This window comes from Chelon labrosus (genome assembly GCF_963514085.1).
Source record: "Chelon labrosus genome assembly, chromosome: 19".
Classification (NCBI taxonomy): domain Eukaryota; kingdom Metazoa; phylum Chordata; class Actinopteri; order Mugiliformes; family Mugilidae; genus Chelon; species Chelon labrosus.
In genome coordinates this window covers 2,600,482-2,615,430 of record NC_140352.1, presented here as the reverse complement: position 1 = coordinate 2,615,430, position 14,949 = coordinate 2,600,482, and the positions used below count along the sequence as shown (strand labels likewise).

The following is a 14,949-nucleotide window of genomic DNA, read 5'->3' as shown; positions in this document are numbered from 1 at the left end:
GCCTCCGCTCAGATATAACCGCATGCAACATAAAAGCAAAGCCCCTCCTTCCCTTTGTGCCTAAATCCAGAGTCAGCCTTTTTTAAGTATATGGTGTCGAAACAGCAGCAACACCTGTTTGAGAAAAGAGCCTGCAAGAGGCTGGAATGACAAGTTCAGCCCAGGTGTGGCTGCTGCAGACACACACACTGTATACACATGCAGTGGTGAGAGGGGCACGAGGCAACAAGTCCTTTCTATATAATTACTCACTCTGCATTAGTTTGAATTTCCCGTCTCAAGTTAATCATTACCAGACAAAGGCACGGGGGAAAATTCCAGTAATTTCACCAACAACCTGATACACTGCCCAACGACAAATAATAGAAATGTTTTCTTTTTACACGCGGGGGTTACTGTTGACTGAACCTGCTATTTTAAAAAGCTCAGCGTCTTTATGATTTTAATGACAGGCTTGTTGTAATGTGACCAGAGGAAAACATGTTGCCTCCAGGTTGTGTGTGTGTGTGTGTTCTGTTTGGGTGGTGGAATCAAGGAGGACTTGGGAAAATGATAAACTTATAATATGAATAAAAAGGTGGGGCAGGCTTTTTATTTTAGCAGCTACTTGTGGCTCTGGGCCGGTACTGTTGCCCCCCTTTGAGGGCTGACGAACCTTAAACTACAGCAGTGGTAATGTGCCACATAGTTTTAAATGACAGTAGAAACCTCATGTGACAAACACCTCTGCAGACTCTCTCGTTACATGCCATGTGCATGACTCTTAAAAGTGTTTAAGCGATGACAAATGGTAAATGGAAAATGCCATAAGGCCATAAAACAAGTGGTTGCATGGTCACAGAGTTAGAAACAAGAGCAACAAGATCACAGATCACAAAATATTCGCACAGAGCTCAGCCCTCGGCCACGAGGGTCGCAAGGAGGGGGTGGAGCCTGTCCCAGCTGCTCATTGGGGTGAGAGGCGGGGTCCAGCCTGGACAGGGTTTCTATGTGGAATCAATACAGAGATGAGTGAATTCAAGACCTTTATTGTTTTACTGCTCGTCTGCTTTAAGAATTTAGCAAATTCACATTACGTATAGAATAGTATATGCATTAGTATACAAGGTACATTCACTGTTCCTCAGAGCTGTACAATTCAGTGGTGCACTGTCAGTCTAGTCACTATGAGCTACGTTACCAGGGCTTATTATTAATATTATAACTATCATTATTATTAAATCTCTCCCATTTGCACGATCGCTTTGTACTTTGTCTCTCAAGTGCAGTATCAAATCACGTTCACCTTCATCAGTTCAACGTCTGGTTGATCAACTAACTAAACAAATACTGTCAGGTTGCAGCTTCTGACTGGACGATGAACCTATAAAGACAAACAGTTTACTGGTAGGGAACATCGTTCTATGGGGTGATGGATGGATCTTACTGAACAATATCTATTAAACCAAAGACTTGCAGCATTCATTCATTCATTCATTCATTTTCTGTAACTGCTTGTCCTCTGGAGGGTAGAGGAGGGGCCGGAGCCTATTCCAGCTGCCATTGGTCTAGAGGTGGGGTCCAGGGCTAACCCTAACCCTAACCCTAACTCACACCTACGGCCAATTTAGAATCACCAATGAACCTAACCAGCATGTCTTTGGACGGTGGGAGGAAGCTGGAGAACCTGGAGAGAACCCACGCAGACACAGGGAGAACATGCAAACTCCAGAAAGCAGATAATGATGATTAATCTAACCGTAACGGAACAGAATAACTTCCACCTGCATCTTATTATTTAGTTTGTTCTTTCTCAGTTTCACATTCTGCCATGTGTTTAAACTTACGTGTGTCTAAACCTCAAAAAGCAAAATCCACCGCATAATTGAATTATTGTGCACAGACGTTATGTTTAAGCACTTTTTTTTTTGCAATGAATATGTTGTTTGTGGCAGAAAATTGGATTATTAATACTTATCCTTTGTTTATTTATTTATTTATTGCTTCTAAAATTGCAGTAGAGCCTGTCCCATGGGTTCAGAATAAGTAGCTTGTTGCTGCATTGATCATGAGTCTGAGAGCCCTGGTCCAGTAACCGCCGAGCACTCTGTGCACTGGAAACAAGCTGAGCTCAGCAGGAGGAGGAGGAGGAGGAGGAGGAGGAGGAGGAGGTGGTCACTCCCCTCTGAAGCCAGACCGTCCTACATACAAGGCCGTGTTAGTGGTTCAGTAGAGGCACTCAGGGCTTTGTTTTAATTGCTGACCATCGGCGAAGGGAGGGAAAGAGAGCGCTGGGATGATGTGGAGTTAAGGGAACGATAGATTGATAACAAATAAAAACCATTAGAGGTTAGACTGCATGTGGGGCTCGAGAGGCGGTGAAAGTCAAGTCTCTTTATTTATAAAGCACATTTAAGAACAGCAGAAGTTGACCCAAAGTGCTTTCCAGTCAGGGCGGATAAAAACATCTGCCTCCATATGAGTAAAAACCCAATAACTCAGATGAACAGTAATGTACAGTATAATACAATAACAATGAAGCACCAAACCAAAATAAAAGTACAGTAAGAGAGTGGGTAAGATACAATAAGAGAACAATAAAAATCAAAATGGACCAGACAGAATTAGCCATGGAGCAACCTCAGACCGAACTAAAAGCAAGAGCAAAGAGGTAGCGCTTTAAATGAGATTTAAAACAGTCGATAGTGGAGCAGGACTTAATGTGGGATGGAAGACTATCCCAGGGCTTTAGAGTGGCGACTGAAAAAGCTTGGACACCTTTAGATTTAAGGCGAGAGTTAAGGACTGAGAGGAGTTGTTATGAGGACGACCTTAGCGTGTCGGAGATGTATTGTGGAGCTAAACCATTTAGGGCTTTAAAAACAAATGGTAAGATTTTAAAATCGACTCACAGGGAGCCGATGTACTTGGGCCAAAACAGGAGTGATGTTTCTTTGTGCCATTTAACAGTCTCACAGCTGTATTTTGCACTAGTTGCAGCCCAGAATGGGTGGAATGGGACGGTCCTGTATACAAGGAGTCGCAGTAGTCAAGCCGGGAGGTTGTAAGTGCATGGACAACTGTTTCCAGGTCCTTCCGAGATAAAAAGGGCTTCAATTTGGTGAAAGCAAGTTGTTGAAGAGACAGAGTAAAGTCCCGATAGGGCTGAGTGAAAGAGCCAGAGGTAAATTGGGGAGAGGGGCTTGAAGGACGAAGAGAAAGGATGGGGAGGGGGCATCTGTGTTGGACAAAGAAGATCTCTGTCAATGAATGGTGTCTGATTTCTTCTGTGTGTGTTGGAGGGTAAAAGATAAACTACGGCGGTGGTGGTGGATGTATGTAGCTTAAAGAGGACAGAAAGCAACTGGATATGTGTGTAGCCTGTTTGCATTTGTTTAAGATAAATATAATAGTTATAGTATCCACTAGTTCAGCTGTAAGACCTGGTGCTTTGTTCATTTTCTCCAGTGGATATTTAAAAAAAAAACAATATAAGCTACAGAGCTGAAAGCTGTTGTGATATGTACAGGACATCTGGGCCTTTTGATTGGTAGGGGTGTGACATGTGCATCAGTAGCCCTACATCACTGGACACATGAAGGTAAGTAACTGGACTTGTTAACATCTGAATACTGTGGATGCTTTGGACAAGGATGGTTGGCAGGGCAGGAAGAAGCTGAAGGACATCAGAGAGATAGATGTTCTGTCATTCTGCTTCTACATCTGCTTTTCTCTAATGTAAAGATAGAAAGTTAACAGCTGTGTGGTGTAGGTGGAGTCTCTCGTCACTCCAATCGACTTCATCTTCAAACTGCAGCACAACTGTGTTTCCAGAGATGCCAGCGTTGTTGAACGCTGCCTCTTTATCCAGGAACATTAATCCTGTGACTTTAGTGAGTCACTCTTCTATGAGGTCAACATCTGAGAAAGGTTTCCCACGTCAGGTGATTCAATTCAAGTAGACACAGGGACACGCAGTGGTTAACGTGGTATATGAAGTAATTAGAGGATAGGAGCTCGGTGCAAGAGAGAAGAGAGTAGAGGACATGTGCTCAGAGCATCGTCCCCCAGCTTACTAGGCCTACAGCAGCAAAACTAAGGGATGGTTCAGTCCAGCTCTAGCAATGAGTTGAGGACCTCAGAACTGACTTTGTTAGCATGGATCTATGAATAAATAGAGCTTCAGACTAGCTGCCACTAGCTGAACTTTCTGCTCTCGTTCTGCACCAGAGTAGGTCCGACCTTTGGTTCCACACTGACACACAAGAAATATTCATATCCTTCACTCACTTGCTGTCTTTGCATTTTTTTTATGGTTCTGCAGTTATAGTCACCTGTGGCTAAAGCTAAACAGTACAATACAATCAAGTGCAAATTCCATGTGTGGAAACGAAGTGACTGATCGTATTCAGAGCCATAAAAGACTTTCAGTCAAATTTATATTTGATGACTTTAAAGTTTATTTTTCTGTCTCTACTTGGCCGGCCTCAAGCAGTTAGGTCCCACCATATGAGCTTAAGGTTCTGCTCAAGGTTTCCTCCTCTTATAAGAGCTTAGTTCTTTCTATCGTCGCCTTCAGGTTTGCTCTGGAGGTTTCAGGTCTGGTTCTGCAAAGCGCCTTGAGACTATTTGTATGGTTATTGACACTAAATAAACTGAATTGAATTGCCAGTACATGCAAAGACCTGAAGGTTTAACCATGTGACTTACTGTCTTGGTTCTCAGGAAAATAAAGTATCTGTGCCAGCAAAGTAGCAGGAAGACGCTGCGCTCCAGACCAATTTATTTGCAGAGCGTCACGTGTCTGTTGAAGCTGGCACAGTGAATTAGAAAACCCTGCAGGACAACTTGTTTCCTTCAGAGTATCATGATACCAGCATCCTCCTTAAGGTAGTAAAAATAAATCAGTGGCCTAGCAGGTTAAGAATGATAGACGTAACACAATGAGGTGACTCAGTGAACTGGCATCGCTGTAAAGCACTTATCCTCAAAGTTCCTTCAGGTTAAAACCCCCACAGCAGCCCCGTGCATCCGTCTCAATCAGCTCTCATTAAAAAGAAAAAATGTCTTCACCTCATTAGTGAAAAATGGCCGCCGTGCACTCCGGCAGCCCTCCTGAGGTATTTGGATCCCGTGGAAGCCAGCGGGGTTATTTCCTGTCAGCGATGTGAGTAACTGTAAGTGAGTGACAGACGAGGATTGGTTTCCACATCCGCGGTGAGGAGCGCTCACGTCTGCTAATGGTCGCAGGGAATGTGGGCAGAATTGGATGGACAAACTCCCTCTTAGACTCATTAATGGCTCCCCGGGGGAGGGGGGAGGAGGGGGAGGAGGGTGACCAAGCAATGTGGGATGTAATGAGTGTGTACATGCATGGAAGAGATGTATAAGCTCTTATTTGTCGCCATAGTTCCCCTTGGAGACCATTTTCTAATCGTACACTGATCAGACATAACATTATGACATTAGGACAGTGGGGGCCTTTGGGTCCTATGGGTTGAGGGGAGGGGCCTCTGTGGATCACCCCACAGATACTTGGTCAGTTTGGGATCTAGTGAATTTGGAGGCCAGGTCAACACCTTGTGCTGTTCTTCAACAACTCATTCATACCCTAATCAGGCATAACATTATAACCACCTTCCTAATATTGTGCAGGTCTCCCTTGTGGTGACTCATCAGAGAATGGACATGGGCCTTCTGAGGGTGTCCTGTGGTGTCTGGTAACAGAATATTGTTAGTGGGGGGGGGGGGGGGGGGGGTCTTTGAGGGGAGGGGCCTCTGTGGATCATCCCACAGATACTTGATCAGTTTGGGATCTAGTGAATTTGGAGGCCAGGTCAACACCTTGTGCTGTTCTTCATGTTTTTTTGAGTTGTTCCTAAAGCGTTTTTGCCACCTAGACCAGACCAGGCACCCCCAGCCCATTGCTATGGGGGTGGGGGTGCCTGGTCTGGTCTAGGTGGGTGCTACATGTCTAAGTAACATCCACACCAATGAATGCCAGGTCCAGAAGGTTCCCAGCAGAACACTGAATTGTCACAAGATGGTTTAAATGTTATTCACTTTTCCCGTCAGTGGTCATAATGTTGTGGCTGATCGATGTATGTTGTTGCTTTATCTGTTGCTACTTCCTTTGATTTGGAGGAAATATTTGGAACATATTTTTTTGGATTTGGAAAAATATGTGAAGCTACGTCTTTAGATCCTGTTGCTAAAGTGAGTTCATAGTTAATAATCACCCAGAATGACTCTGTGCATATCTCCACTCATCAGTGTTTTTGTTTTGCTCGACAAAAACACAAAGAATTATCATCAAACTCTCACAGCTGACATCTGCTCTGTCTCTAACAATCAAGCAGCTGTTTTCAGCCTCCACATGAACCAAATACGGAGCTACACAGAGGGCGTATGTTGACTCTCAGAAGCAGCCAGAACGCCTCATGTCTGCTGGGTGTGGGGATCGTCTTTTATTTGCTTAAACGTCTGAAATAAATCCAAATGATCTGACCCCCCTCTAGGAGCAAACGCCTCTTATTGTTTTCGGGAAGCGTTTAACGAGCTCTCCCTCCCCCATGTGTCTCATTCCCCACAGTGACTCCCACGACTTTCACTTTCCTCTCCTCCACGACACCCTACGACGACCTGCTGCCGGACGACACCCCGCCAGAGGACCCGCCGGAGAGCACCCCCACCACCGACAACGGCGACTCCCAGGAGCGGCTGTACCAGGGCCTGAACGACAAGCTCATCCCCATCTACTGCTCCATCCTGGCAGCCGTCGTCGTCGGGCTCGTGGCCTTCATCATCTTTAAGAAGTAAGAACAGAAAGGAGGACGCAGTTTGTTTGTTTTTTTACTTTAAATTAAGTATTTAAACTGAAATGAAAGTTTTTTGATTTTAGTGCAAATCCATTAAGCCACTATTCTTCTTCTTATTCCTATATATTCAGCCAAAATGATTTTATTTAGCAAAGCTCCTAGAGATAAGACAAATTTTGGCTCGTGATACATTAAATCAGGGGTGTCAAACATAGGGACCGCGGGCCAAAGTTGGCCCACCAGATGGTCCAATTTGCAAAGTGCAAAAAGCACATTAAAATTTTTCAGTAAAAGCAGCTGTTATTCCTAACAGCAGACTATATAACTAGAATCCATTTTTATTTTTAAAAGAAGAAGATACTGAACCTGGTTTCAGGATATCATTTATGATTCTCTTGTGTTTTCGTCTTTCATGATGATAAACCAATCACAGCTTTGTCATTTCATAAAAATACATCTAATGGATTCACCTAGAAACATCTGTACATTCATAAAAAAGCTTCTAGTACAACTCCTGTGGCCTACAGCAAGCTGTACATTCCACTGAAAACGTATATTTTATGATAGAACGTCATTTCTTAATCTTACAATGTGTAATCCCTTTAAAAAACCACTAAAATAATCCGTTAAACCGACTCATTTCTTTGTGGCTGTGTTCAAACATCACTTTATGGCAGGGGTGTCAAACATACGGCCCGGGGGCCAAAACTGCCCAAAACCAATCTGGTGCGAAAGTGCAAATATTACACTGAAGACATTAACCACAATTTTTCACTAAAAGTAGCTGCTATTTCTAATTTGTCCAATTTCCCGCACTGTTTAAGTCAGAGTTGCAGAAATAACGCAACACAGATGGCAGCAATGAGATGAAATTGCACTTTTTCTTAAAGATTTTTAGGTTGTTTTTAAAATGTTTTGTAAAAGGATGGTTCATTAAATGTCGTTGGCGTTGTCGTTAGTTTTAGGTTATTAATCTATTATGTAGAGATCAAATAGGGCTGTATTTGGCCCCCTGAATTAAAATAAGTTTTACATCCCTGCATTAAAACAAAGCAATGTGAGTAATTTGTCCTGTGGCAGATTATCCCGTTGGATGAATCAGCAAATACACTTATGTTGCATATGGAAGAAGAAGCCGTAAATTAATACAGTAATTTATGTGATTGAAAAAAATATATTTTAGTTTTTTAATCATCTTGTAAAGCCTTAGACTTTATCTTCAGACCCCTAGACTTACAACCATTGTTTTAAATCACAAAACATGCATCAAACATAATTTCTTCCATTTCATATTTAATGAAGTCGTCTGTTGCTTTCTGGAGAACGGCACGCCGTTGTCCTGTGGGTCACAATATGGTCGACTATCCCTCCCTCCACAACCCCTGCTAAATGTTTAATGCACAATATGTTCCACTGTGAATGTGTCTGAAAAGGCAAAGGGTTTTTAAGTTTATATTTTCACTTTAACACGATGAAGACGAAGGCTTCAAGATAAATCTGAGCGCAGGAGGACAGACACCGCGGCTGGTTAAAGCTGCCTCTTCTGACCAGAGATGTTATCGTTTTGTATTTATTCCACTTCTGTTTGGTTCATGTAGTCTCCAGAGTAGGTGGTAAAATAAGATTATTTGTAGTTTTAGGTTTAGCTCTTATTTTCCTCAAGTCCTCCTCACCTCAGCCATTACATATGTCTATTATATCACTATATTTATCATCTAGTGCTCTTTTGAAGCTGTCATCAGGGCTCAGCATTGTGGGTTACTCAGCTGTTCTTGGCAGAGCATCCAAACCACAATTCTTTTCAAAGTTACACACCTACTTAGCGTTTCTAACAATGCGGAATAATCCCATGGGTGTTTTTTAATTGATGTGGGTGTGTTAGACTCTTAAAGCATTTGAGCACGTAGGTTTGTTTGTTCTCTTATTAATATTCAAATTATGGCTGCTCTGCGTGCACATGTCTTGGTGAGAACTGAACCTTTTTTTGTAGATTTAAATCCAAGGTTTCAAGAAGAAAATGGCCGCTACGAAAGATTTAGGTTTAGTTGTAAGATTTAGATTTAGTTGTAATTCAACGCTGCCTTTGCAAACTACAAATATTTGGTTATGCATTCACAAGCCACAGAGTAAAATTCTGGTAAAAGTGAAGTCAGTATTAGAAACACAGTAGAATGTACTGAAATCATCTCGTGCACTACATACTGTGCACTGCAGATACGTATAGCCTGTATAAAAACAGGCAGCACCTCAGCACCATCAGTAGCACCAATAGCCTTCTATATGTGTCCACAACGTAGCTTGACTGCCCCACAAGTCGAGTTTTCCCGTTTTTCACGATCCATTCTCACCCAGGTGGAATAGCTGTAAGCAGAACAAGCAAGGGGCCAACAACTGCACAGCCAACCAGAACCAGACGCCGTCCCCCGAGGGGGAGAAGCTCCACAGTGACAGCGGCATTTCCGTGGACAGCCAAAGTCTGCAGGAACAGCAGGGCCAAACCCAGGCGCAGACAGGTAACGCACAAAGCCCACAGCATACCTCCACACAGGCTCCTTACTGGGATACCAAGAAATACAACAGGCTTCATTTATCAAGCTTTTGTGCTTAAATTGGGTGTAAGCACAAAAGTCGTGTTTATCCAGTGCTAAATCCCGCTAGCGATGAATTTGTTTTAAATCATGAATAGACGTGATGGACAGAATGAATATCAGTGAATGTGCATAAACTAAACACTGCACCCCTGAGCTGTACCACCATGTTAGTCAAAAGAACATGATGGCACAGCATTCCTTCTCAGGAATGAGCCGCCTGCTGGATTGGTTGACTCCATGACGCCCCGACTGTGACCTTTTCAGACTTACTGTAGCAAATCAGCAAACAAGGATTCCAGCAGTGACAGTGCCTACAGTGTTTATTTGTTTATGCTGCACATCCTCCTGTTACTTGCCAGTCGTGTCCTGACAAACCAGTTTCAGAGAATGTAGGACCTTGTGTAAAGGAGATGAAACAAAGTAGATACCAATCTTTTCATATTCACTATCGGCGGATCTTAATAAATAAACTTCCTCTCTTGTAGCTTCCTAAAGTCTTTTCTTGTCTTCTCTTACAGCCGACTGGATTCATTCCAATAAATCTTTCTGTCAAAGTTAATGTAGTGTGGAGAGGGTAGCTGGTACCTTGTGTTCTCTACTCCAGAAATGTTCTGGTCATCCAACGCTGCCATAAACTCCCTAACCCTCTCTGGAAGATGTGTCTCCTTGACGCTGTCTCCAGGAAACTTTTCTCTTCTTTTAAACGGAGGAGTCATTTGATCAATTTTTCCTGTTGCGGTGCAAAACGTTTAAAGTTTCATTATCAACCAGGCTCTGGGTCATTTTTGGAGAAATTAACAGGCTACTTAAGCACATGTCAAAGTGATAAGTCCTACATGTAACGTCATACTCTTTAGTCCAGTTAAGGTCTGGTGGTGGCCAATCCGTGTGTGAAAATGATGTCTCATGCTCCCTGAACCACTCTTTCACAATCTGAGCCCCATGAATCCTGACATTGTCATCTTGGAATATGATCCATTGATGGAATAACCTGGTCATTCAGTATATTCAGGTAGTCAGCTGACCTCATTCTTTGGACACATAATGTTGCTGAACCTAGACCTGAGCAACTGCAGCAACCCCAGATCATAGCACTGCCCCCACAGGCTTGTACAGTAGACACTAGGCATGATGGGTGCATCACTTCATCTGCCTCTCTTCTTACCCTGATGCCCCCATCACTCTGGAACAGGGTAAATCTGGACTCATCAGACCACATGACCTCCTTCCATTGCTACAGAGTCCAATCTTTATGCTCCCTAGCAAACTGAAGCCTTGTTAGCCTCACTGATTAGTGGTTTTCTTAAGGCTACTCAGCTGTTCAGTCCCAATCCCTTGAGTTCCCTTCACATTGTACACGTGGAAATGTTCTTACTTTCACTATTAAACATAGCCCTGAGTTCTACTGTTGTTTTTCTTCCATTTGATTTCACCAAACCTTTAAGTGATCACCGATCACCATCAATCTGGATTATTTTCCGACCACATTTCTTCCTGGAAGACGATGGTTCTCCACTATCCTTCCAGTTTTTAATAATGCCTTGGACAGTTCTTAACCCAGTTTTAGTAGTTTCTTGAATCTCCTTAGATGTTTTCTCTGCTTGATGCATGCCAATGATTTGACCCTTCTCAAACAGACGACCACAGGATGTGTCTTTAGACATGGTTGTTGAAGAAATGAGAAGCTACTCATTGCATCAGTTGGGGTTAAATAACTCGTTGCCAGCTGAAAGATAATCACCCATGCAGTAATTATCCAATAGGAGGCTCCTACATATTTGCTTAGTTAAATCCAGATGGAGACTTTTTTTATTGGCCAGGCAGTGGATATTAGAGATAGATCACTGCTCACCCTATGACCTGGAGGTTTACTATTACCAAAGGCTTTTTAGGAAACGCCTGAATATAAGGCTGAATCATCTGCATAGAATGTGATATTTTCAATGTTTTGTATTTGTTTTTAACTCGATTTTTCCAGAATCTTAACCGTTAAGAATTTGTAGTCTGAGTTAGATTGAACCTATGACTTGCCAGATGTTAGATGAGGCAGTCAGCTTTGTAAGTAGTGCAGGTTGATTTGTTCCAGAACATTTAATTTCACTGCTGCTCTACAGTTTAAATTTAGTTAGTTTACGTTAAATAAGTTCTCGATGCCGATAACATGCCCAGTGAGTTGCATATTTCTGTTTCTCTTCTGCAGTTGTCACCATGGACGAAGAGCCTTGCCTGCTGCTTCCTCTCCACACCAGAGAGAAGGTGGAGAAGTTGCTGTTCCAGGGCGGCGAAGGGGACGACTGCGACCACATGCACGACAGCGACTGGTGCAACCTGGCGGGCCTCCTGGGATACGAGGAGGAGCGGATCGCGACCTTCCGGCAGGAGGAGCACCCCGTCCGGGCGCTGCTGTCCGACTGGGCGAGCAAAGACTGCGCCAGCATCGACACGCTGTGCACGGCCCTACGTAAGATAAACCGCGAGGACGTCGCCCAGAGTCTGGTGCTCAGCCCAACCAAGCCCACCGCCACGTCTGTAGTGTAGCTTAAAGCTCAGCTGCGTGCAAAACCGTAAACACCTGAACCTTAATCTTACAATATTCTTCCATGGATTCCCTTTACTTCACATAATTAATGCTAAAACCTGCTTGATGACACCAGTCGGAGTGACGATCCAGTCCTAATAAATCATTTAATCAATGGGTAAAGTCAGATCAATGTAAGGGAACCTCTTATTGTCACATTTCAGCCTACGTGAAGCGAAAATGTCTCAGTGTCTACTGTATAATCATTCCGTTGTGAGCCTGGATATCTGCCTTTCCTTTCCGCACGGTGGAGCAGCAGTGGGCTTTGACCTGTGGACACTTGGCGCCTGCATTCCTTCATTCTTAAACACGCATAGTCAGCGTGGGCCTTATAGCATTCGATAAGCCTGTGTTGTACCTTCGAAGTGTTCTCAAATCCACGTTACCAAAGAGGGGTAAAGGTTTTAGGGCCATACCTGTCAGGCGACATTATTTACACGCCACGTTGGAATTTTTTTTGTTTTGTTTTTTCATTTGAGTTGACAAATGGCTCGTGTCTGTTACTGCTACTGGATGAGTCCTGCATACCTCAGAGTATCTGGATTTTTGCAAACATGACAAGAGAGAAAAGTTGCATTTCAAGTGAAGCTGTTGTGTTTCAAGCCAAAGGTTATTTCTTATGTTTTGCATTAGATTTAAGACACAGAGCAGCAGCAGCACGTGGAACTTAACTTCTTCAACTTCAGCTTCTTCTCCCTGAGTGATTTCTGCAGACTCTTCCTTTTCCAACAAGTGCTATAAGAACTGCTGGCTGGACTTTGCCGCCTAGGTGGTCTTCGGCGGGCCATGCCACTGACCCAGAGCAACATGACTCCAGTCTCTGCAGTCTCAGGCCTATCTGCATAACAGACTCCTTCACGTTGACCCAGAAAAGGGAAGGAAGGTGGAAGTCAAAACTCAAGTTACCCGACAACAACCGTGTATACTGTATGTACATAGGCCGACAAGTGCACCCACCAAACGTAGACATACTTGACATACATGTACACATACAGTAGTGTAGCCATGCATGCATGTACTGTACTATACAAACACACACATGTGCAAACACGCCTTCAAAAGTATGCATTTACGTTTTTGCTCAGTGTGGAGGATGCAGGTAACGTTTGTAGCTCTGTCATGAGGGGACCGTATACTGTCATTATTATACAATATAAGATGTCTAATGTGTGTGTAGTAGGTGCCCGTGCAAAAACTAGTAACTCACGGCCAACCGGTGCACAATTTCCAAGGAAAGATAGAACATTTGATCAGGATGCAAAATAAAAATCATTTTCTCTTGCTTGAATTTCTCAGGGTATCACAGATGTCGGCGTTGCCACACAGATTTTACGCTTAGAAACCATCTGAACGATCTATACTCGTTCATAAATGACGCTGTGTTTAAATCCGAAGCAGTGATTCTTGCGGCTGACAATCTTTCAAACAGACAGAGACAAAAAAAAGAAAAGAAAGAAAAGAAATCGGTTGTCTTGTTTCCTCTTTGTTTTGGAACAATGATCTCTGGATGAAAAGAAAAAAAAAAGGATGTGGGATGAATTCAGACGAGGGGAAACGTTTTGAATCTGCATTGACATTAATGGGCCTGTTTAAGCGTTTAAGCATGCATTCCTCTCCTCATGACAGAATATGCTTTTTAACCCGTGTTATTATTATTATTATGCTGCCAGCCTAGCGACACTAGCACCCACATTCTTTTTTGTTTTGTTGAAGGAGCAAGTAGTTTACTATGTTAAACCTATATCACCGACTTCAGCTATCACTAACCCCTAGCATACCGAGCTTTACCCCGTAGTGTTACTTTAAATGAAGGTATTCCTAACTCTCTATAAGCATTGTTTTTATTTTAATACCCAAATAATAATTGTATTATTATATTTCTGTCCTAGATTTTAGCACTTAAACATGTCCTTACTTTGTGTTTGTGCTTTTTAATTTTTTTTGCATCACAAGTGCCTGGGAACTATTTCAGGTGTCTGACTGATGTTGTACATTTTAGTTTTTTTCTCATTTTTTTTTCTTAAAAAAACTTGTAAATAATTTGTCTTTTTTTTCCTAAAGTTTTATTTTAGTCCAAGCCTTGACGGCGCCACTGTACAGTATGTATGTAAACAGGATTTTGTTATGCTATCAGTGCTGCGCTAGAGTTTGTGAAAGGGAAAGAAGGGCAAAGGGAAGGGGGGATGCTGAGGGAGGCTGGGGGTTGGGGGGGTTGCCTCATCGTGGTACTGGGTGCAGTTCATCATCAGACGTATTTAAATTATCTTTAGGATTAATCAGAGTTGCAAAGGCTCAAATTGTTAAACTACTGGCCATTAAACTAAATGCAAGATTATAATCGGCTACGTGATGATTTGAATGAGTTGTGACACAAAACATATAGAGAAATATATTTAGACGCTTTCTCGCTAAGAAATAACAAATGAAGCTACAGACAAAACTCAAAACAGGGGAAACAGCTGCGGTGTTAATTTAGACATCGCCAGTCTCACTACTTCCTCTTCTTCATGCTAAGCTAACTAGCCTAATCACATTATTCTTTTGAACTGAATGTGACATTTGTTCACTTGAAGGACATTTGCAGCAGCTGATAGTTACACCAGTTAGTATTCTTACATACTCATACATAGTATATATATAGACATACTAGTCCATAGAACGTATGTGGCTCAGGTTTTGGGAAACAAGGTGAACTGTAGATCCATGTTCTCAGCTTGAAAGTGTGAAAACTTTGCACCAGCATGACGTTAAGTTGCTAATAAAGAAAATAATAGTGTTACTCTGGTTTATTAATAGGTCATTTTATTATTTTGTAGCTGCTGTAAGAAGGGCCTCACAGCTAGAAGGTTATAGGTTTGAATCATAGACTGTATATAGATATGGACAATACGTCTTCACTTCCTCTCATTGGCCAAAGTGACGCTATTCTCCTGCGGATACGGGCGGCGCCATCTTGCAAGTTTGGAACCACAGTACGGTCCGA

The 14,949-nt window shown here is 42.7% G+C and overlaps 1 protein-coding gene across 1 annotated transcript in view; it reads left to right on the top strand.

The window, feature by feature from the left end:
• The window catches only part of ngfrb (nerve growth factor receptor b), a 34,222-nt gene extending 20,066 nt beyond the window's left edge, over positions 1 to 14,156 (top strand). The window contains exons 4-6 of the mRNA XM_084567345.1: positions 6,572 to 6,794; positions 9,150 to 9,310; positions 11,589 to 14,156. Coding sequence (XP_084423471.1) covers positions 6,572 to 6,794; positions 9,150 to 9,310; positions 11,589 to 11,926 — 722 coding nt within the window. The 3' untranslated portion in view covers positions 11,927 to 14,156. The remainder of the gene's footprint in view (positions 1 to 6,571; positions 6,795 to 9,149; positions 9,311 to 11,588) is intronic.
• Positions 14,157 to 14,949: the final 793 nt, after the last annotated feature.